The 24810-nt window shown below is 35.0% G+C and overlaps 1 protein-coding gene across 1 annotated transcript in view; it reads left to right on the top strand.

Moving 5' to 3' along the window:
* LOC142870452 (membrane-spanning 4-domains subfamily A member 12-like) overlaps window positions 1-14635 on the top strand; it is a 41276-nt gene extending 26641 nt beyond the window's left edge. Inside the window, exons 5-7 of the mRNA XM_076001255.1 lie at window positions 8427-8546; window positions 10800-10917; window positions 14448-14635. Coding sequence (XP_075857370.1) covers window positions 8427-8546; window positions 10800-10907 — 228 coding nt within the window. The 3' untranslated portion in view covers window positions 10908-10917; window positions 14448-14635. The remainder of the gene's footprint in view (window positions 1-8426; window positions 8547-10799; window positions 10918-14447) is intronic.
* The last annotated feature ends 10175 nt before the right edge of the window (window positions 14636-24810 follow it).

Here is a 24810-nt window from a genome sequence, read left to right as displayed (position 1 = left end):
AAAGCATTCCTGCTTAGACCTGAAACCAGACAAGGTTGCCCATTATCTTCACTTCTGTTCAACATAGTGCTAAAAGTCCTTGCCAGAGCAATTAGACAAGAGAGGGGAATTAAGGGCATCCAAATGGGGGCAGAAGAGATCAAACTCTCATTCTTTGCTGATGATATTATATTATATCTAGAAAAGCCCAAGGATTCAACCAAGAGACTCCTGGAATTAATAAATGACTTCAGTAAAGTCTCAAGATACTAAATTAATGCACACAAATCAGGGGCATTCATATATGCCAATAACAGTCTCAAGCCAAAAATCAAATAAAAAACGCAGTACCTTTTACAATAGCCTCAAAGAAAATTAAATATCTAAGAATTTAATCTAGATTCCTAGATTAAGTATCTAGGAATATCTAATGAAAGAGTTGAGAGACATATATAGGGAGAACTACAAAACACTTAGAAAAGAAACTGTAGAAGATGGAAAGAGATGGAAAAATCTACCATGCTAATGGATTGGCAGAATCAATATTGTTAAAATGTCCATACCACCTAAAGTGATCTACAAGATTAATGCAATCCCTATCAAAGTATCATCACCTTTCTTTACAGATCAAGAAAAAATAATTCTACACTTTGTACGGAACAGAAAAGACTTGGAATAGCCAAAGCAATCTTAAGTAAAAAGAACGAACTGGGAGGTATCAGTCTATCAAACTTCAAGCTTTAATACAAAGCTATAGTAAGCAAAACAGCATAGTATTGGCACAAGAACAGAGAAAGACCTTTGGAACAGGACTGAGAACTCAGATATGAAACCATCCACATATTGTCATCTAATCTTTGAAAAAGCAGACAAAAATATATATTGGGGAAAAGAATATTCAATAAATGGTGCTGGGAAAACTGGATATCCACATGCAGAAGATTGAAACTGAATCCCCACCTCTCACCTCTCACAAAAATTAACTCACGATGGATAATAGACTTAAATATAAGGCATGAAACCTTAAGAATTCTAGAAGAAAATGTTGGGAAGACTCTTTTAGACATCAGCCTAGGCAAAGAATTTATGAAGAAGACTCCCAAAGCAATCACAGCACCAACAAAAATAAATAAATGTGACCTGTATCAAATTAAAAAGCTTCTGCACATCCAATAACGGACTGATAATAAGAATCTATATAGAACTTTTAAAAAATCAACAAGAAACAATCCAACAACTCCATCAATAAATGGGCAAAAGACATGAACAGAAATTTTTCAGAAGACAGAATAATGGCCAGCAAATATATTTTTTAAAATGCTCAACATCTCTAATAATTACAGAAATGAAATTCAAAACCACAATGAGATATCACCTAACTTCAATGAGAATGGCCTTTATCACAAAGTCCTAAAATAACAAATGCTGGCATGGATGTGGAGAGATTGGAACACTCTTACACTGCCGGTGGGACTGCAAATTAGTACAGCCCCTGTGGAAAATAATTTGGATATACCTTAAAGGGCTAAAAGTAGAAATACCATTTGATCCAGCAATCCCACTACTAGGCATCTACCCAAAGGAACAAAGGATGTTCTATAATAAAGACATCTGCACTTGAATGTTTATGGCAACACAATTCACAATTGCAAAGATGTGGAAACAACCCAAGGGCCCTTCAATCCATGAGTGGATTAATAAATGTGGTATATGTATACCATGGAATACTACTCAATTACAAAACACAATGGTGATCTAGCACCTCTTATATTGTCCTGAATACAGCTTGAGCCCATCCTTCAAAGTGAGGTATCACAAGAATGGAAAAATAAGGATCACATGTAGTCGCCATCAAATTGGTACTAACTGATCAACACTAAGGTGCTCACATGGTAGTAATGTTCATTGGATGTCGGTCAAGTCAGGCTGTGGGCTTGGGTAAACTCACAACTAATGGATGCAATGTGCACTGTATGGGGGAGGCCACACCTCTAGCCTTGGCTTGGATGAGGCAAAGTCATTACTTGTAACCAAAATGTTTGTGCTTCCATAATATCCTAAAATTTAAAAAAATAAAAATGAAAAAAAAATGCTGGTTTAAAGTGAAAATGACTAGAATTTGAAAGTGTTGCTTATAAGTCACTTATTTTAGTATAAACTTGAGTTTTTGTTTTTCCAACTGATTTTTAAAATTCAAATAGAATATATATTCTCAATAAAATTCTTAGAGCAAAAAAAATCTAGAAAAGAAAAACAAAATTTAACACAAAGGTAAGAGAAAGTATAAAAAAGTAAAGAGAAGAGATGTCAATAAAATAGAAATTAAACTAACAATAAAGAAAATTAATAAAACCAAAAATTAGTTTTTGAAAAAATTAACGAAATTGATAAACCCCTAGTATGACTGATCAAGAAAACAAAAAGAGAAAGCACAAATTACCTATAATGGAAATAAAAGAAGAAATATCACTATAGATACTAGAGAAAACAAAAGGATAAGAAATATTATGTGACATAGTTATTTTAAATTATACATCATAATGAAGTAAAATTTATCCTAGGAAAGCATGCTTTAACATTCAAAAATCAATGTAATTCAATATAGGAGGATAATTTAAGAGATGAAGAAAAAGCATTTACAATCATTTTTTAAACCCTTTCATCAAATGAATAATATTCATAGAATGAAACTTCCTCGACATGATAAATGGCACATACATAAAACCTATAGCAAATATCATACCTAATGGTATATGACTGAATGCGTTCTCCCTAAAATCAGGAACAACGCAAAACGTACCATCTTACCAAATCTATTTATATTGTACAGGAGTTCTTATCCAGTAACGCAAATCAAGAAAAAGATATAAAAAGCATTAAGATTAAAAGAAGTAATGCTCTGTTCATAGACATCCTAAACAAAACATCTTAAGATATCCTAAGTAGTCCCCAAAAATATAGAATTGATAAGAGAATGTACCAAATGTTGCAGAATACAAGTTAACTTTTTAAAAAAAATCACTTGTATTTCTATGTATTGGAAATAAAATTTTTGAAAACACCCATTACAATAGCACACAAAAATAAAATATTTAGGAAATATTTACCCTAAGTGTTAGGGAAATTATAAAATATTGCAGAGAGAGATTGAACAATATCAAAATAAATAGCAAGATATGTTCATGGATGGAAAGATTTTATAGACTCAACACAGTTCCAATCAAAATCCTGAAAGGTTTTTTTCTATTTATTGATAGATTTCAAACACCATACATAAATAGCCAAAAAGTATAGGACTAACACTACCAGATTTCGAGACTTACCATATAGCTAATCAAGACAATAAAAAGAAAAATAGGCAAATGGGATTGCATCAAGCTACAAAGCTTCTTCATAGCAAAAGAAACAGTTAACAAAGTGAAGAGACAACCTATAGAATGGGAGAATATATGTGCAAATCATACATCTGATAAGGGATTAATATCCAAAATACATAAGGAATTCAATAGCAATAAAACATATAATCCAATTAAAAATGGGCAAAAGACCTGGATAATTTCTCAAAAGAAGACAGAAAAATGGCCAACTGGCTTATGAAAATCTGTTCAAGATCACTAAGCATTAGGGAAATGCAAATGAAAATCACAATAAAATATCACCTCACCTGTTAGAATAGCTATTATAAAAAATACAAATGATAACAATTATCAGTGAAGATATGGAGAAAAATGAACCCTTGTACACTGTTGATGGGGAATGTAAGTACAACCATTAGGGAAAACAGTATACGGGTGCAATGAATGCTTATAATTTTATGTTGTCTTGGCATACTATTGGAATGCAGGCAACCTTCACACAGTTTCCAGTTCCGTATCACATCCAAGTGGCTCCAGCCAACGGCCAGAGATAAGAACTTAGAGACATCTCTTCTGCCTAGCAGACTGGGTGCCCAGCTTTCCCACTGCTTTCTTTAAATGGACCATTCAAGCATTTGCCTGGGAACTTAAAGTGACCCACATCCTATTCCCCCCAATATACTGCTAGTTGCCATTCTTTCTTTTTTCTCCCTTCGTGCACTCGCTGACTCCGTGTATTGGCTCCAAGTGTGCAGCATATCTCCCACTGTCTGTAAGTTCTAAAACCTCTTAAATTTTCACATTGTGGTTTTATCATTGAAGCCTGCCTCCAATCTGACCCCTGAAAGCAAGAACACCCTGAAGGGACCCATGCAGGTGGATCCCCTTTTGTCCTGGCCTCTGGTGGCTGCTACCAGCTAAGTTGATAGGGGAATACCCAAAGAGTTTCATTTAAACCAAGAAGTTCCCTCAAAAAAATTAAAAATAGAACTACCACGTAATCCAGCAATTCCTCTTCAGAGTATATATCCAAATGAGATGAAATCAGTGTTTACAAGAGATAGCTACACTTCCATATTCATTGCAGCATCATTTACAATAGTCAAGATGTAGAATCAACCTAAGTATCCATCAGTGAATGTATGGATTTAAAAAATGTGGTATATATACACAAGTGTTCCATTCAGCCTTAAAAAGGAAGGAAATTTTGTCATTTGCAACAACATAGATGAACCTGGAGAACTTTATGTTAAGTGAAATGAGCCAGGCACAGAAAGGCATGATCTCATTTATAAGTGGAATCTAAAAAAGTCAAACTCACAGAAGCAGAGAATAGAATAATTGTTACCCTAAGGGTGTAGCAGATGGAGTCTGGGAAGATATTGGTCATAGGGTACAAAATTGCAGCTAGACAGAAGGATACATTCAGGAATCTATTGACAACATAGTGACCATAGTTAATAACTAGGTATTGTATTGTGCATAAGAAAATTGCTAAGAGAACAGATATTAAGTGTTCTCATAACAAAAAATGATAAGTATGTGAGATAATGGATATGTTAATTAGCTTTATTTAGCCTTTAGACAATGTATACACATATCAAAACATCATGTTGTATACCATAAAAATGTATAATTTTTGTCAATTAAACAAGTAAACATATAAAGAAGAAGATAACATTGGTGTGTGTGTATAGATACATATACACTATATATATATATATATATATTTCTATATATAATATTCCTATACATAGATACAGAAATAGTCCTAGTCCTGCCACATATATTTGGTCAATTGATTTTTGACAAAGGCACCAATGTAATCTGGTAAGGAATGGCACTAGAACAACTGAACATACATATGGAAAAAGAGGACCTTTGACTTCTACCTCATACCATACACAAAAATGAATTTGAAATGAATCATAAATCTAAACATTAAAACTAAAATTATAACATTTCTAGATGTAGCAATAGGAAAAATTCTCTTTGACCTAGAGTTAGGAAAAGACTGCTTAGAAAGGAACTATCTAAAAAGCAGGAATCATGAAAGTAAAAGTTAATAAATTAGACATCAAAATCAAAACTTTCTGCTATTTAAAAGATGCTGTCAAGAAAATTAAAAGAGAAGGCACATGGTAGGAGAAAAATACATAAAACTTATGTATCCAACAGGCATATACAGATTATATAAAAGGGATCCTTGTTACTGAGTTCAGTAATAAGGCGGCCAATAACTGAATTAAAAATGTGCAAAGATTTGAACAGTCTTCACAAAGAAAATATATGAATGACCAATAAACAAAAGTTGCTCAAAATCTTTAGTCATTAAAAAAATGCAAAGTAAAACTATAGGAAATATCACTTTACCCTGACTGGAGTGATAAAAATTAAAAAGCCTGTCCACACCAAATGTTGACAAGTATGTGGAGCAGACAGGGCCTTCATGTTGATGCTGGAAGAGTAAAATGACACCATGACTTTGTAAAAATATGCGGTAGTTGCTTAGAAATTTAAATATATGCCTGCAATCTGACCCAACAATCCATTCCTAGGTAATTATCTCAGAGAAATGAACGCATATGTCAGAAACAAAAACTTGCACACAATGTTTACAGCAATTTTACTCATAATAGCCAAAGCCTGAAATTAGACTAGATGTTAGGAAAAGTTTATCTGAAATGTTTTAGTTATTTTAGAAATAAAGCCTGGAATTTTAAAAATAAAGATTAATAATTTTCTGTGGATATAATAAAAGTATGAAAGTGTTTCTTAAAATATTCTTTATATGGTCTCTATTTTCAAAAATTACTCCAAAAAAAAAAATAGTAGATGGCAGGATCTCATCATGCCTCACACTTTTTAACCATCATATCCGGCTGTCATACAGTTGCCCCTTCATGCTCTTCTTTTTTTTTATTTTTCAATAGTTTTATTGAGGTATAACTGATACATAATAAATAATAAACTGTACAGGTTTAAAGTACACAATTTGATAAATCATCACTATAATATGATAGTGAATAAAACCACTGGCCCCCAAAATTTCTTTGTGCCTATTTGTAATCCCTCCTGCTGATCCCTCCCCAAAATACCCCCTCCTGCAAGCATCCATTAATCTGCCTTTGTCATTATAGATTAGTTTGCATTTTCTAGAGTTTTACACAAATGGAATCATACAATATATATACCCTTTTGTCTGACTTCTTTCACTCAGCATAATTATTTTTAGATTCAACCATGTATATAAATAGTTAACCTCTTTTTTATTTCTGAGTCATATTCCATTGTATGGATATATTAATACCACAATGTGTTTATCCATTCGCCTGTTGATGGAATTTTTATCGTTGCCAGTTTTGAGCTCTTACAACAATCCATTCCTAGGTAATTATCTCAGAGAAATGAACACATATGTCAGAAACATATGCTACTATGAATATTAACATACAAGTCTTCATACAGACATATGCCTTCATATCTCTTGGGTAAAATATGCTGAACCATATGCCATATTCATGTTTAACTTTTTAAGAAACTGCAAAACTGTTTTCCAAAGTGGTTGTAGCATATCACATCCCCACCCACGGGCTGGGTGTTCTAGTTTCTCCACACCTTCACTCCCTTCTTACAGTATACTCCTAATATCACCTCAACCAAAACAAGCAACTCTGCTTGTTTTATTTAGATAAGCTTTTGCCAGCAAAACTTCATACTCCAGGCAGGGGTCCTAAAACTTTTTAAACAGGGGGCCAGTTCACTGTCCCTCAGACCATTCGTTGGAGAGTGCACACTGTGGGCCCGGGATGAGTCAGCTGCTAAGCAGGACAGGCAGCGGCGGCAAAATCACCTGGCGGGCCGGATAAATGTCCTCGGGGAGCAGCATGTGGCCCGTGGGCCGTAGTTTGAGGACACCTGCTCTAGAGAAGAAAACCTGCTACAAGCAGCCTTGTCAATGCATTTTCTCAACAAGGTAGCCCTTTTTCTAAAAAATAATAATAATAATAATAAATTATTATTTTGGCATAACCATTTGTATAATTGAAAAGTCACCAAATACTTCATTTTAAAGATTGAATTACATTGATATACTATAATTTGCTAAGTAATAATATTGGATATTTAGTTTATAAAATGAGTTAATGAAGAATCTATTTTAATTTAGTTGTCTTTCTTTAAATATTTTTTTCCAAAAGAATAAATTAATTGAAACCACTCCACAACTTACAATAGCAATTTAGATAAACACATGCTTTATCCAGTGAAATAGGTTTTCAGAATTAGGTAGTTTAAGTTTTCATACTTTTTTCTAATTCACATTAGATACGAAGAAATTCATTAGTTCAAATGTAGACAAGGAAATAAATATAAGAAAGAGATCTTCTCAATAGCAATATCATATGACTTATCATCTCTCTGACCTCAAATATGGACAAAATGCAATTATACAGCAACATTACACATATGCATTGTCTAGAGTACATAGCCTGGCGTGAATGTGGCCTGAAAACAGAGTAAGTACATTCTGAGAAACCTATTAATAGTTCTCCACCATTTTTAAGATAAAATCTTGCCTAGCTGGATAGTACCGTCTTTCCAAGAAAATTTCCTAAAACTCACTTCCTTGCACTCCAAAATGAACCACAGAAAACTTCTGAAATGTTAGCTCTCTGGTAATATGAAATTGTTTGACACTAAAGATTTGCCTATGTTGACAATTTTTTTACATTCTATTCACATTTAACATGCACTTGTTTGTCTTCCTCGGCAGTCTGAAAATTCCTTGAGTGCAGAGATCATTTCTTTTCTGCCTTTCATCTACTAACGCAGAACATAGATTGCAGGGTACAAACTAGGCATTCAATAAATTTCATGTCAAGAAAAAAAATAAACACCTGCATCCTATATCAGAAGTTTTATTGTCTTCGAAATTTTTCAGTCCTATTGGGATCCTAAAAATCTGCAGTTCTGGCAGACTTTTTAATGGTCTTACTATTCTTAAAAGATCAGAATTTATATAAATATTTTTGCCAGTCATACATATGAATAACTTCTAATGACCGAATGATTTTTTTTTATCTATTTCAGATGTGCTATACTACATATCTGAACATCACAAGTTTCTGTGTTGCATTGGTTGGTATGATAGCAATAACATTTGAGTTAGCAGCACAGAGGGCGAGTAGACATGTTCCTATTTGGCCACATGTAAGTACCAGGATTCTGTAAGAACTTCATCACAATTTTAGAATTATGAATTAAATTATTTGATAAATGATCAGAGTATTTAAGTATCATGCAAGTCATGGGGATGACCCTCATCATTAATTTACTCTTTGGTATATAAAACTACATGTTTATATTCCTAAACCTAGGGCCACCAAAAACCTCAAGTAACAAATGGAAGATATTTAAGATATTAATAGATGTATTTTGAGTGATTAAGCATTACATTGGTTATTTTTATGATGGGCAACTCAGTTCTTTTCAGGCACCTACATTTCTGAGGCCAGTTCTCCCAGGCCTTAAGAGATCACATTTGTTGCAGCAAGGCTTGGTATTGGGAAAAAAGAAATGGCATCCTTGATGTGCCTGTGATACTCAGGGATTTATGTTCAATATCAGGGCTGTAGTCTATAAATGTATGCAATTTAAAATGCATATGACTCAGTTGTATGAGAATATGACTAGGTGGACATTTTTGCACTACCTGCTTTGAGTCTGTCCATCTGTCAGCAGGTCTGTATGGGCTGAAGTGGGTCCATGTTTGTATTTCAGTGTCTATGTATATCTGTGTTTCTAAGCATGTGGGACTCTGGACATATGTACACTTATCTATATAAGTTTGTTGGTGTGGAGAAAGGGGGCTAGGAGGAAAAGATTGAAGTTCAGTGTTAAGTTGTGTAGGAAGTGAAGCCCATAGGTGCTAAAGTCTTCTCTAAGATTCCTATCCTTCTGCTCTATCCCGTATGCTAAGGCTTCACAGAGGGCCTTTAACCGAGACCTGGAAACCAACTTTTTGAACTGAGCCCCCAGATGTTGCCTATTTTTAAGTTCCTAGCCTAATTAAGTAAGCTCTCTTAGGCTGCTATTCTGTCCCTTGTCCAAAAACTCTTGGTTAATTAGCTAGTTCCAACGTATATACTTGTTTATATTATGGCGGATCTTTCTTATGTCTATGTAGCTGTAAAAGTGATTTTACAGTGAATATGACTGCAAACTTCCTCAAGTAATGATTTATGTGCCTGATTCAATAATGAAAAAACCTTAGAAATGTTAAGCTACTTACTCAGGGTCACAGGGATAGTCACTTGCAGAGCATTTATTCTAATCAAAAAGAGTCTAAATTTTAAGTTATTTTATCATACAAAATTGAGTCTTTACAAAAATCAATTCAGTGGCACATCAAGGGACCACTGCTGTAGGGAATGCTAGTATTTTATGACGCATAATCTGGTGGATACCTTAAAATGATATTTTAAACAAATATAAACACCAAGATATTGCTTAAAATCATATTTGTTTAACAAGAATGACTCATTTTATTGGACTGAACTATAATTATGGTCTTAACAATTTCATTTTTCCAATTCATGTCTTGAACAACCAATGCTAATATTAGTAGGAAATCCAGGATCTTTCTCTTGAAGCCTCTTCCCCATTTGTCCTGTCAAGAATTAGAACACACTGGGAGCCAAAAATTCAATATTGACTCCAAACCCTTAGTTGATAGAGTCCTGGAACATCTCAGCAGTCCATGAGAATGCCCATAATTACCACTGTGGTGGTTCAGTTACTATTAAATGGTGTCATCACTGAACACTGATCTGAATGGCCCATGGAAGCCTTGTCACAAAAGTGCTTTGGGTACTGAAGAGGATTGGGCTTCCAATATTACTGATTCTGTATTCTTATTCCTAGCCCAAGGATACGGGTCTATTGCACTTTATAGTAAGAGGCACAATCCCAGGAGGAAACAGCCTACACCCAGGACACATAAACCCTTGTTTTAAGCCTAGGTTACAAATTTAAACCTTCTCTTCTTTCACTATGAGTTTGTCTCTAAGGTCCCTTCCTAACAATAGGGCAGATTTTATAAATCTCTCCATTAAATAAGTTCGATAACACTGAACCTCAAGAGCATCTCAATTCCATCTTGTCTAGAAGTATCTTGGCCTCAATAAAAATTTGCTGATCGTATTCACAATGACAAACAGGAAAATACAATGATCCTCATTATTTATTTGGCAGAAATACATCAGTTTATTATCATCCTCAATAATTATTAGTTATTATCATTATGATCAAAAAATATATTAAAAATTTTGCTGTCGAGGGTGATAGACATAATGGGTAGTTTTCTACTTTTCTTCTTCCTGCAATTTTATGACACATATATTATTTTTAAAGTATTAACATATAAATATCTATAAAGAATGTACATTTTCTTTTTGAATACAGACGGCTGGTAAACTCCTTACAGAATACTTGGGCATATTCACCATCTTAGAGTTGTTTGCAGCATTTGTAGTGGTCCACTGGGTAAGGAAAGCAAGACATGGAGGATAATAAAGATGCAGTGAGTATCCCATTTCTCCCTTGGTGAATCAGAAGACACTGGCTTCTGTTATGAACCCCATTTGAAGAACTAAGGTTTTGATAAGAAGTGTCATATTTAAGCTATGAGATCAATGAGATCATAAGAACAACTCAGAAGGAGCAGGAGTTCAAAGTTAACATGAAGGAGACAGTGGTTTGTCCATATGTCCTAGACTGGATATGCAAGGAGGTTTAGGAAAATTCAGCTCCCTTTCCATTTTACCACTTCTAGTCTCACTAATTGGACCCTTTGAACTAGCTTCGTATTTATGCCATAATCTCGTAGGCTGCTATTCTGTCCCTTGACTTTTCCAACTGTATTCTATAGTTTCTCTATAGGAAACACCATATATACCTATAGCTTGGTTAACCACCTATAAATTTACAACCCTAATGCTGAATCACTACTCTAGACCTTTCTATTGAGCTGTGGGCTCATATTTCCAACTGCTTTCTAGAGATTTTGACCCAAGTGATTCCAAAGCACCCCAAATAAAATATATTTAAAACTGAACTAATCATCTCACTCCCAATGTCATTTCTCTATCTCTTTTCCATTTAAGAGCACCACCATCCACTTAACTGCCCTGGCCAATGAGCTGAGAGACAGAGCCAAACCGAAAAAATCTGATAATCTTTTTTTTTTTTTTTTTTTTTTTTGAGACAGAGTCTCACTTGTTGCCCAGGCTAGAGTGAGTGCCGTGGCGTCAGCCTGGCTCACAGCAACCTCAAACTCCTGGGCTCAGCGATCCTACTGCCTCAGCCTCCCGAGTAGCTGGGACTACAGGCATGCGCCACCATGCCCGGCTAATTTTTTGTATATATTTTTTTAGTTGGTCAATTAATTTCTTTCTATTTTTGGTAGAGATGGGGTCTCGCTCAGGCTGGTTTCGAACTCCTGACCTTGAGCAATCCACCCGCCTCAGCCTCCCAAAGTGCTAGGATTACAGGCGTGAGCCACCGCGCCCGGCTTGATAACCTTTTTTATATGATCCCTTAAATATACTCTATTCTGTCCTCCTTTTCTTCATCTCTCATAATGAAAGTTTATACAAGGAACACTTAACACATGAGGGCCTTATATTCTAACACAATATTTATTTCTGTAATAATTTAGCCCCAATCTACTTTCTTAATTCCATCTCCCACCACTCACCCCACAAACTCTGTGTTCCAGTCTCATCAATTTTTTTTACCATTTCACAAATATGCCTTGTTTAGTTTACCTTCTTAATCTGTAGATATCTTTGCTTAAGCTTTATTTTGAATTAACCTGATAAAATTAATTAGGAAAGGAGAAGAAATTATCAAACAAATTTTTCCTTGAGTTTCCCACTATCTCTTGACACTCAGAGGCTGCATCTTCACTTGTGCTGCAAAAGTCATTTCCTTTTAAAAACATGGATTAGATGTTACGCCAGAGGAATTAGGGTATTAAAAATACCCTGATATCTGGATCACTGATAACTTTTCAATAAAATTTAGTTAAGTAAGGTAGTAAAATGGGGAGCTGAAGTTCCATCTAAAGGCATAAAACTCATTATCTAGAAAAAAGTATAGTACTAGTTAAAAGCAAAGTAAATAAAAAACACACACCAAACACACATACACATATGTACACACACACGCACACACACACAGAGGTCTCATTCTTAATTCTCTGAATAAAGTGAAAAGAGAAAGGGCATGGATTGAGCATATAAGAACACACAGGTTTCTTCTCAGACTAGATAGAATTTAAACTGATAGGTATTCAATGCTATACTTAATAGTAATCTAAAAAATTATAACAAATCAAATCATAACAAATCAAATATGAGTAGAAAACTATATGTCTTTATGATCAATCCTTGCCTTGGAGACTCTCTCTTTATTTAGCATTGTCTTTAGATTACAACTTAAAGAAACAAAAAAGGCTATAGTAACTGTAACTAAAACAAAAACAGAGACACAGACCTTTAGAACAGGACTGAGAACCCAGAGATGAAACCAATTGCATATGGTAATCTAATCTTTGACAAAACAGACAAAAATATACACTGGGGAAAAGAATCTCTTTTCAATAAATGGTGCTGGGAAAACTGGATAGCTATATGCAGAAGAATGAAACTGGATCCCCACCTCTCACCTCTCACAAAAATCAATTCAAGATGGATAATAGAATTAAACCTAAGGCATGAAACCTTAAGAATTCTAGAAGAAAATGTTGGGAAGACCCTTTCAGACATTGGCCTACACAAAGAATTTTTGAAGAAGACCCCCAAAGCAATCACCGCAGCAACAAAAATAAATAAATGGGATATGATCAAATTAAAAAGCTTTTACACAGCCAAGGAAACTATCATTAGAGCGAATAGACAGCCTACAGAATGGGAGAAAATATTTGCTCTCTACACATCTGATAAAGGGCTGATAACAAGAATTTATCTAGAACTTAAAAAAATCAACAAGAAAAATCAAACAACCCCATCGATAGATGGGCAAAGGAAATGAACAGAAACTTTTCAAAAGAAGACAGAATAGTGGCCATAAAACACAAAAAACATGCTCAACACCTCTAATCATTAGAGAAATCCACATCAAAACCACAATGAGATATCACCTAATTCCAGTGAGATTGGCCTCTATCAAAATAAATCCCCAAACAGCAAATGCTGGCAAGGATGTAGAGAGACAGGAACACTTTTACACTGCAGGTGGGACTGCAAATTAATGCAAACTCTGTGGAAAAAAATTTGGAGATACCTCAAAGAGCTAAAAATAGAAATACCATCTGATCCAGCAATAGCACTATTAGGCATCTACCCAGAAGAGCAAAAGACATTCTATAATAAAGACATCTGCACCTGAATGTTTATGATAGCACAATTTACTATTGCAAGGATGTGAAAACAACCCAAATGCCCATCAATTCATGAGTGGATTATTAAAATTTGGTATATGTATACAATGTAATATTACTCAATTATAAGGAACGACAGTGATCTAGCACCTCGTGTGTTTTCCTGGATAGAGCTTGAGCCCATTATACGAAGTGCGGTATCACAGGATCGGAAGAATAGGCTCCACATGTATTTGCCATCAAATTGGCACTGACGAATCAACACTATGCTGCTCACACGGTAGTATTATTCTCCAGGGATTAGAGGGGGGGGGAGTAAACTCACAACTAAAGGACACGGTGAGCATTGTAGAGAGCAAGGGCTTGCCTCTAACCCTCGCTTGAGGCATGCAAAGACATAAAATGTAACTAAAATGTTTTTACCCTCATAATATCCCGAAATAAAAAAAAAAAGAAACAAAAAAGAAGGAAGGAAGGAGAGAAGGGAGGGAGAAAGTGAAGGAAGGGGGAAGGGAAATGTTAAAAGCATCAAAAGCACATGGTTTGATTTTAAAATCTCAGTGATGAGAATATTCCTATTAGAATTCTTTCAAAAATGCTGCCCCAAGTCCAACAGTTCTTTATTTTAGAATGTATTAATTAATAATCAATGTACTAACTTATCTCAGGTTCATGGCAGAAGGGGATCCTTTTCCTGCATATTAAGGGACCATCATGACCTCAGTCGAGGAGGAAAGTTTAGTGGTGAATGAAGAACTTCATTTTGTTCAAGATGCTTCTTGAAAAATGTAATTTAATTACATCCATCTCAGTACTTTCCTTTTCCTATCCCATTAAAAAAATTAAAATTGGTGAATATGGTTATTCTTTTCTGTGTGGAGAGCTAAGCAAAAAATTTATCTTGGGTTGAATATAGTCAGCCTGAGTTAAAGGATTCTCCCATACAAGAGAAATTCTATGAATGGGCACATGTTTCTAGAGTAGAATCCAAATCTAAAATTGATAGTGATGTAATAAATGTTGACTCAAGGAAATCATTTCATTGCAAAAAGTAAAATTAGCAAGTAAATTATAAACAGTATCATTGCCTGTGAAGGCCTCCTGGCAGATTAGCTCTAAACACTACTTTTAAGTCTGTCTTTCTCACTGGATATTGTTAAAATAAACCTAGCTTACCTATAACAAAAAAGGTATATTACAATTAGCCATATCTTCATGTTATTGAGACTACATGAGTGAATGTGTACTACATTTTAGTTTTTCTAGAAAGTCCAGCTCCCAAAATGTTACATCTTTTTGCCTACAATTTTACTCTATGGCTTATCACACTCTGAATTTTATAAACATTTTAGCTAAATTATATTGTTAGAAATGTTTTGTTGCCTGTAAAGATACTTCTTACGTTTTTAAATTTTCTTTGACCTCCATACCAAACTCCCACTTCCTTCCCTCCATGAGCAACTTCTCCATTGTGTAAAACATAAATATTTTATTTGTAAGTGTCCCCAGAAACTGTATGGCGTTCTATCGTAGGCAGGTATTTGTTGTAATCCATGAAGATCATACACACACATACGTGCACACATACTTTTTTCCTCTTGGCAGTATGTTGTTAAGACCTATCCATGTTGCTATCAGTACATCTCAATCAGTACATCTAGCAGTTGATTTTGAATGCTGCCTAGTAGTCTATGGCATGTATCCAACATGTTTATACATTCACTGTCCCAGGAATGAACATCTCGGTTGCCTCATCTTACACCCTTGAATAATTTCTCTGGGATATGGGATTCAGCAGCAGAATATCTTTCCTATATATGTATGTGTCATTTGTTCATGAAGTACAAGAATTTTCACCACTTAGAACAGTCTTTTGTTGCAGGTGCTTTATGTTGTGCACTTTTTCCTCAGTCCAGTCTGTATACTTCCAATCTCTTAGGGATTCACAGATTCCAGTCCACCAACTGATGTGGCATGATTACAGGACGGGGGATGAACACAGAACATAAAATAATGACAGAGACACACACAAAGACATTACATGACTTGAGTTCCCAATGTACCAGTCACTTTATTTTTATACTCTCCAGTCCCAAGGTTAGTTCCTTATACGTGAGCATCTGAGCATAGTAGCGATAACCATTAATTCTGGAGTTTCACAAGGGAACAATGGTCCCATGATCTCAGACCTCAAAACGGTTACTTAAGGCGCCTAGACATAGCTCAAAAGCTAAGGCCGAGATAAGCAACATAGAGCAATGCAGCCATCTGAAAAACTTCTTGTTCTCTCTCCCAGCCAGCGGCCAGCCCCCAGAGTTGTGTCTGTCTTAGGTTGCCCCTCCCTTGAGGAGTCTTACCCGTCACTGACTACCAACCATCTCATGGGGCCGGGCCTTGGGAATGTTCTTCTTATCTTTATGGCCTCCAGACTCCCACCACGGGGGCCCACCATGTGGGAGCTGGGCAACATTTGCTTACATGCATAAACTCAGGCCTCTTATCATGTCACGAGGCAGCAACTGTGTCTGAAGAAAATGCTGACTACCGCTGCGTCATGCAGCACACGTACATTACAGGCTATAGTGAATGATTAGTATAAGGCACAACGCCAGAATCAGCCCCCAACAACCAACATGTTGTTTCTTATTTTCCAATGTGGCAAGGGATATTTCATCCATTTCTTGGAATTGGAGTTCATACAAGAAATAAGTAGGGTGTATACAACCACAACAAGTAAGATGTGCAACATATAGGGGATGGATATGCTTGAAGCTCTTACTCAAGGGGGGAGGGGGACATGGGCAATATAAGTAACCTTAACACTTGTACCCCCATAATACACTAAAATAAAAAAAAATTAAATTAAACTAAAAAAAGAAATAAGTAGCATCTGCTCACTCCACTTTTGTAAACTAGAAGCCACAACTGCAAGAGGGACTTTAGTACATTATGAGTTGAGAAGAAATAATAGAACAGGAAGTAAGATTTGAATATATTTGGGAAGAAAGAAATAATCAGTAGAATAAGGTTGAGGTTAGTAGCACAGAACAGATATACATTTTAGAACAGAGGAAGGATGCCTAATTATTAACAAGTAATAAAATAGTGAATAATTGGTTTTTAGGTAAATACATATATTAGGGAGGGATAGGGAAGAACATGAGGGCCTTTGTTTCTCCTTTGAAAAATGTGATAAAGCAATATGTTAAAAGTGAGGGGCGGTAATTAATAAAATACCTGCTTGGATTAAGAGTTGCCAAGAATCAAAGACAGCAATGACAAAATTATAATCAAGGAATTAATCAGAGGCACAGGCGACACTGGGATTTCAGACGACATGTTTGCTGTGGTGCCTGTCCATGTGATTGTGAGGTTTCCCTATGATATTTCACACAGAGAAAGCAGAATTACAAGGTATAAAACTTGCATTCATGGGTTTTAATAAGATAATGAGTTATATCTGTGGGATACAAGCTGAATGAGGAAGGGTATGGTGCCAGGAAACTTGAAAGTAATGTACAGATTAGGCCACCAAAATTTTGAAACAGAACTACTAACACATAAAGTACCTTTGTGGGATCTAAAAAAAAAAAAAAGCATTTCTTCCAAGGGGACAGGTAGTTCAATGGCAACCCATCTGGGAAAATGAATTAGAAGGAGGATCCCCCTCTGGATAGTATGTACAATTAGAAATTTAGCCCCCTTACTCCTGGATGATCCACCCAGCACCAGAGAGTATGCTTTGCAGGTGGAGACCAGGTGGGATTCCAGCCCAATCCTTGCCCCCATGGACATGCACCCTTCCTTGCACAAGATCTCAGCTTCAGAGCCTGATCTAGTTTAACACAAAGACTAGCTCTAGATAGGGAGTGATATGACATAGGGAGCTGGAGAATGGTTGGTTTTGATCACGGAACAGGATAATAGAACTAAAATATGAGAGAGAATCAGCTACAGGTGATCAGAAACTATCAGGTAGCTCTTTCATTCACTCATACGTTTACCAAAAACTATTCATTGGCAACCTACTATGCACCAGGCATAATTCTTGCTTCTGAGAACAGATATAAACAAAAAGGACAAGACCCTGCCCTCATGGAGTTTATATGATTCTAGGGAAAGGAAGTCGGTGGCACTATATGGATCACACACTGGTCAACAAAGCAAATATATAAAAACATATAAGGCTAACTCTGCCCCACACAAAAGAAGAAGAAGAAGAAAGAATCATTGGTCACCTTTGGAAGGTGCTCATTATTCCCTAATTTTATAAGTAAGATAAAATCAAGCACCTATCCTGCTTCTTTTTTATAACAGTTTCATTGAGATATAATTCACATACAAAATTCACCTATTTAAAGTATATAGCTCAGTGATTTTCAGTATACTCACAGAGTTGTGCAGATACCACAACCTAATTTTGGATACAAACCTATTAGCAGTCATTCTTATTCCCCACTTACTCACCCCAGCACTAATGAACCACTAGTGTACTGTCCTTATGGATTTACCTCTTAGGGCTATTTCACACGAATGTCTTTTGTGACTGGCTTCTTTCATGTAGCGTGATGCTTTCCAGGCTTCTCCATGTTGTAGTGTAAACTAGGGCTTTGTTCTGTTTCATTGTCAATTGATATTATGCTATAAGGATATACCAAACACTGTTTATTCATTCATTAGTTGATAGGCACTGGAGTTGTTTCCATTTTGGAGCAATTATGAATAATGCTGCTATAAATATTTGTGTACAAGTTTTTGTGTGGATTTATTTTTTCAGTTCTCTTGGATATACACTTAGGAGTGAAACTGCTGGGTAATATGGGAGTTCTAAATTTAATATTTTAATGAACTACCTGTTTTCCAAAGTAGCTGCACGATTTTACATTTCCAGCAGCAATATTTATGAGTTCCAATTTTTCAGCATCCTCACCAACACTTGTTATTGTCTGTCTTTTTAATTATAGTTACCCTAGTGGGTATGAAGTGGTATCTCAATGTGGTTTGGATTTGCATTTACCTAATAACTAATGAGGTTGAGTATTTTTTCATATGCTTATAGGTCATTTGTATATATTTTTCAGGGAAGTATCTATTCAAGTCCTCTGCCAGTTTTTAGAATTAGATCACATGATTTTTTATTGTTCAGTTATAAGAATTCTTTACATATAGAATGCTAGTCCTTTATTAGATATATGATTTTCAAGTATTTTCTTCCATTGTTTAGATTGTCTCTTAGCTTTCGTGATGGTGTCCTTTAATACACAAAAGTTTTTTAATTTTGATGAAGTCAAATTTACCTATTTTTTTCTTTTGTCACTTGTATATTTAGTATCATATCTAAGAAACTATTGTCTAATTCAAAGTCATGAAAATTTACACTTATGTCTTAGGTGTTTTATAGTTCTAGTTCATCCATTTAGGTCTCTTGATTATTTTTTATTTTTTATTTTTAATTAGTATGGGTACATAGTAGTTATGTATCTTTACAGAATACATGTGATGTTTTGATACAGGCATACATGTGAATTAATCAAATTAGAGTTAATGGTGTATCTATCACCTAACCATTTATTAATAACATTTCTTTGTGTTAGGAACATTCCAATTCCACTCTTAGTTATTTTAAAGTATATTCCAACTTATTGTTGATTATAGTCACTTTGTTGTACTATCAGTGTTCATTCTATCTAACTAACTATATTTTTGCACCCATTAACCATCCCCACTTGATCTGCAGCCCCCTCCCCACTCCCCTTCCCAGGCTCTGATGACCATTCTGCTCTCTGTCTTCATGAGATCAATTGTTTTTAATATTTAGCTCCCACATACGAGTAAGAATATGTGAGATTTGTCCTTCTGTGCCTGGATTATTTCATTTAACATAATGTTCTACACTTCCATCCATATTGTTTCAAGTAGCAGGATTTCATTCCTTTTGTGGCTACATAATATTCCATTATGTATATGTACCACAATTTCTTTATCCAGTCATCCATCAATGGACACTTAGGTTGATTCTATATCTTGGCTATTGTGAATAGCATTGCAATAAACATGGGAGTGCAGGTATCTTTTCAATATCCTTAATTCCCATCCTTTGGATATATACCTAGCAGTGGGATTGCTGGGTCATATGGTAGTTCTACTTTCAGTTTTTTGAGGAACCTCCATACTGTTTTCCATAGTGGTTGCACTAATTTATATTCCCACCAACAGTGTACAGGATTCTCCTTTCTCCACATCCTCACCAGCATTTACTATTGCCTATCTTTTTGATAAAAGCCATTTTAACTAGGGTGAGATGATCTCTCATTGTAGTTTGGATTTTCATTTCTCTGATGATCAATAACGCTGAGCATTTTTTTCATATACTTGTTGGCCATTTGTCTGTCTTCTTTTCAGAACTGTCTGTTCAGATTCTTTGCCCATTTTTTAACTGCATTATTTGATTTTTTCCTGTCAAGTTGTTAGAACTCCTTATATATTCTAGTTATTAATCTTTTGTCAAATGGGTACTTTGCAAATATTTTCTCCCATTCTGTTGGTTGTCTCTTCACTTTGTTGATTGTTTCTTTTGCTGTGAAGAAACTTTTTGGCTTGATGTGATCCTACTTGTCCAATTTTGCTTTGGTTGCCTGTGCTTTGGGGGTATTATATTACTCAAGCAGTCCTTGCCCTGACCAATGTCCTAAAGTGTTTCCCCAATGTTTCCTGTTAGTAGTTTCATAGTTTCAGGTCTTATATTTTAGTCATTAATCCATTTTGATTTGATTTTTTTATATGGTGAGAGACAAGGGTCTAGTTTCATTCTTCTGCACATGGATATCCAGTTTTCCCAACACTATTTATTGAAAAGACTGTCCTTTCCCCACTGTGTGTTCTTCGCACATTTTTCAAAGATACATTCACTATAGATGTGTGAATTTATTTCTAGGTTCTCTATTCTGTTCCACTGGTCTATGTGTCTGTTTTTATGCCATTACCATGCCATGTGAGTTACTACAGCTCTGTACTACCATTTGAGGTCAGATACAGTTTTGTTTTTTTGTTTTTTGATTAGGATGGCTTTGGCTATTCTGGATCTTTTATGGTTATATATAAAGTTGAGGATTATTTTTTATATTTCTGTGGTAATATTGGTATTTTGATGGGCATTGCATTGAATCTATAGATTGCTTTAGCTAGTATGGACATTTTAACAATACTGATTCTTCCAGTCCATGTGCATGGAATATCTTTCCATTTTTTGTGTCCTCTTCAACTTCTTTCATCATTGTTTTATAGTTTTAATTACAGAGATCTTTCACTTCTTTGGTTAAGTATATTCCTACATATTTTATTTTATCTGTAGCTATTGTAAATGGGATTTACTTTCTTGGTTTCTTTTTAAGATTGTTTATTGTTGGCATACAGAAATGCTACTGATTTTTGTATGTTGATTTTGTATCCTGCAACTTTACTGAACTTGCTTATTAGTTCTAAAAGTTTTTAGGTGGAGTCTTTAGGTTTCTCTAGATATAAGATCATATCATCCTCAAACAAGGATAATTTGACTTCTTCCTTTCCAGTGTGGATGCATTTTATTTCTTTCCCTTGTCTGACTGCTCTAGCCAGAACTTCCAGTACTATGTTGAATAACATGGTGAAAGCAGACATCCTTGTCTTGTTCCAGATCTTAGAGGAAAGGTTCTCAGCTTTTTCCCATATGATACTAGCTGTCAGTCTTTTATTGTGTTGAGGTAAGTTCCTTCTATACTCAGTTTTGGGGGAGTTTTTATCATAAAGGGATGTTGAATTTTATCAGATGCTTTTTCAGCATCAGTTGAAATGATCATATGGTTTTTGTCCTTTGTTCTGTTGATATGATGTATCACATTAATTTGCATATGTTAAACAATTCTTGTATCCCTGGGATGAATCCTACTTAATCATGATGAATAATCTTTTTAATGTGTTGCTGAATTCACTTTGCTAGCATTTTGTTGAGAATTTTTGCATCTATGTTCATCAGAGATGTTAGCCTATAGTTATCTTTTTTTGTTGAGTCTTTGTCTGGTTGTGGTATTAGGCTAATACAGACTTGTAGAATCACTTTGGGAGTATCCCTTCTTCTTCAATTTTTTGAAGTAGTTTAAGTAGGACTTGGTGTTTTTCTTTGAATAGTTGGTGGAATTCAGCAGTGAAGCCATCAGGTCCTGGGCTGCTCTTTGATGGGAGATTTCTTTTTTACTGCTTCTATCTCATTACTTATTGGTTTATTCAGGTTTTGGAATTCTTCCTGGTTCAATCTTGGTAGGTTGTATGTACCTAGGAATTTATTTCTTCCAGGTTTTACAATTTATTGGCATATAGTTGTTCATAGTAGTCTAATGATCCTTTGAATTTCTGTAGTATCAATTGTAATGTCTCCTTTTTCATCTGTGATTTTATTTATTTCTGTCATCTCTCTTTTTTATTAGTCTGGCTAAAGGTGTGTGTATTTTGTTTATCTTTTTAAAAAGCCAATTTTTGTTTTGTTGATCTTTTTATTTTTTTGGCTTTAATTTCATTTATTTCTGCTCTGAATTTTATTATTTCTACTCTTCTACTAATTTGGAGTTTGGTTTGCTGTCATTTTTCTAGTTTTTTTAGATGCATCACTAGGTTGTTTATTTGAATCTTTTCTACTTTTTTGATCTAGGCATTTATTGCCATAAACTTTCTTCTTATTACTGCTTTTGCTATATCCCATAGGTTTTAATAGGTTGTGTTTTCATTTTCATTTGTTTCAAGAAATTTTTTAATTTCCTCCTTGATCTCTTCATTTACCCACTGATCATTCAGGAGCATATTAATTTCCATGTGTTTATATATTTTCCAATTTTCCTCTTGTTATTAATTTCTAGTTTTATTACATTGTGATCACAGAAAATACTTGGTATGATTTCAATTTTTTTGTATTTTTTGAGACTTCCATGTGGTCTATCCTTGAGAATAATCTATGAGCTGAGGAGAACATGAATTCTACAGCTGTTGGATGAAACACTCTGTAAATATCTATTTACAGGTCCATTCTCTCTATGGTGCAAGTTAAGTACAATGTTTCGTGGTTGATTTTTTATCTGGATGAGTTCTAAACCTGTTTTGCCCCCCTGGTGGATGCTGGGCTGCTTGTTTTCAGAGTTACCATCAATCTGAGGCTGTTGATTTCAAAGGCTACCAGGAAGGTGAAAGAGGGGGATGGGAATAGGGTAAGTTAAAACACCACAGAGTTCACTGTTGTTACCAAAAGTCAGTCATTTTTCCTGAACAAACACTCCCTTATTTAATAAATACTCTTCTGAAAAGTTGGTTTTTTTCCAAAGTTCTCATTGCTTTTATGGAGGAGCATATTCTCAAAAGTTCTTATTGTGCCATTCGGGATGTGCTTCCCCTTTGCCTTCCTTACACAAACTATTTTCATAGTAAGTATAATTCCTCAAAGAAAGTTTTTTTCTTTTCAGAAGACTACCAGACAAGAAATTAAGAAGCAATGATTGAATTAAGAAAACTGCCTTTCCCTGATGATTAGAGATGTTGAACATTTTTTCATGTTCATTGGCCATTATTCTGTCTTCTTTTGAAAAGTTTCTGTTCATGCCCTTTGCCCACTTTTTGATAGGGTTGTTTGATTTTTTTTTCTTGCTCATTTTCCTGAGTTCTAAATAGATTCTAGTTATCAGCCCTTTATCTGCTGTGTAACATGGGAATATTTTCTCGCATTCTACAGGTTGTCTGTTTGCTCTCATGATAGTCTCTTTGGCAGTGCAGAAGCTTTTTAATTTGATCAGGTCGCATTTATTTATTTTTTTTGTTGCTATGATTGCCTTTGGGGACTTCTTCATAAATTCAAAACCACAATGAGATACGACTTATCCCCAGTGAGAATGGCCTTTATCAAAAAGTTCCAAAACAATAAATGTTGGTGTAGGTGCAGATAGATAGGAACACTCATACACTGCTGGTGGGCCTGCAAACTAGTACAATCTCTATGGAAAGCAATATGGAGATACCTCAAAGAGATACAAGTAGGTCTACCATTTGATCCAGCAATTCCATTACTGGGCATCTAACCAAAAGAACAAAAGACATTCTATAAAAAAAGACATCTGCACTCAAATGTTTATAGCAACACAATTCACAATTTCAAAGATGTGGAAACAACCCAAGTGCCTATCAATACATGAGTGGATTAATAAAATGTGGTATATATATACCATGGAGTACTATTCAAATACAAGAAGCAATGGTGATAAAGCACCTCTTGTATTATCCTGGATAGAGTTGGAACCCATTCTACTAAGTGAAATATCCCAAGAATGGAAAAACAAGCACCACATGTTGGTGCTCACCATCAAATTGGTTTTAACTGATCAACACCTAGTGCACATATAGGAATAACATTTATCAGGTATCGGGCAGATGGGAGGGAGGAGGAGGGGATGGGTATATACATACATAATAAGCACGATGCGCACAATCTTAGGGATGGACACGCTTGAAGCTCTGACTCCAGGCGGGGGGGCACAGGCAATATACAAACCTAAAAATTTGTACCCCTATAATATGCTGAAATTAAAAAAAAATAAAACTGCCACTGTGCAATTCTTAATGGTATGGATCTAGGTAAAGATCACCAATTGGTTTTAAAATTCCTTAGGAGAAAATGTGTAATGAATGGACCATAACAAAATTTAAATTCTACTGAACAACTTTAATATCTCTAAAACAGCTCCAACCATGAAGCATTTTGCCAGAAAATATGAACCTATTTGAGCCTCTGTATATATGACCATCAGTTTACAAGAAATATGGGGGATAGGGAGACAATTTAAATGATACATACAGAAGCAACTAGATAAATTCAGAGTGTGGAATTATTAGGGACAATTGACCTAGTTTTTCCAGTAAAATATAGCATTTTAGAAGTAAGGAAACTATTAATAAGTTAATAAGAGACACAGCAACCAAAGGCAGTAAGTGGACCTTATTTGAATTGTAATTCAACAAACT

This window comes from Microcebus murinus, chromosome 4 (genome assembly GCF_040939455.1).
Source record: "Microcebus murinus isolate Inina chromosome 4, M.murinus_Inina_mat1.0, whole genome shotgun sequence".
NCBI classification, from domain to species: Eukaryota; Metazoa; Chordata; class Mammalia; order Primates; family Cheirogaleidae; genus Microcebus; species Microcebus murinus.
Note: the sequence above shows the minus strand (reverse complement) of the source record. Positions and strands in the feature narration are given on the sequence as shown.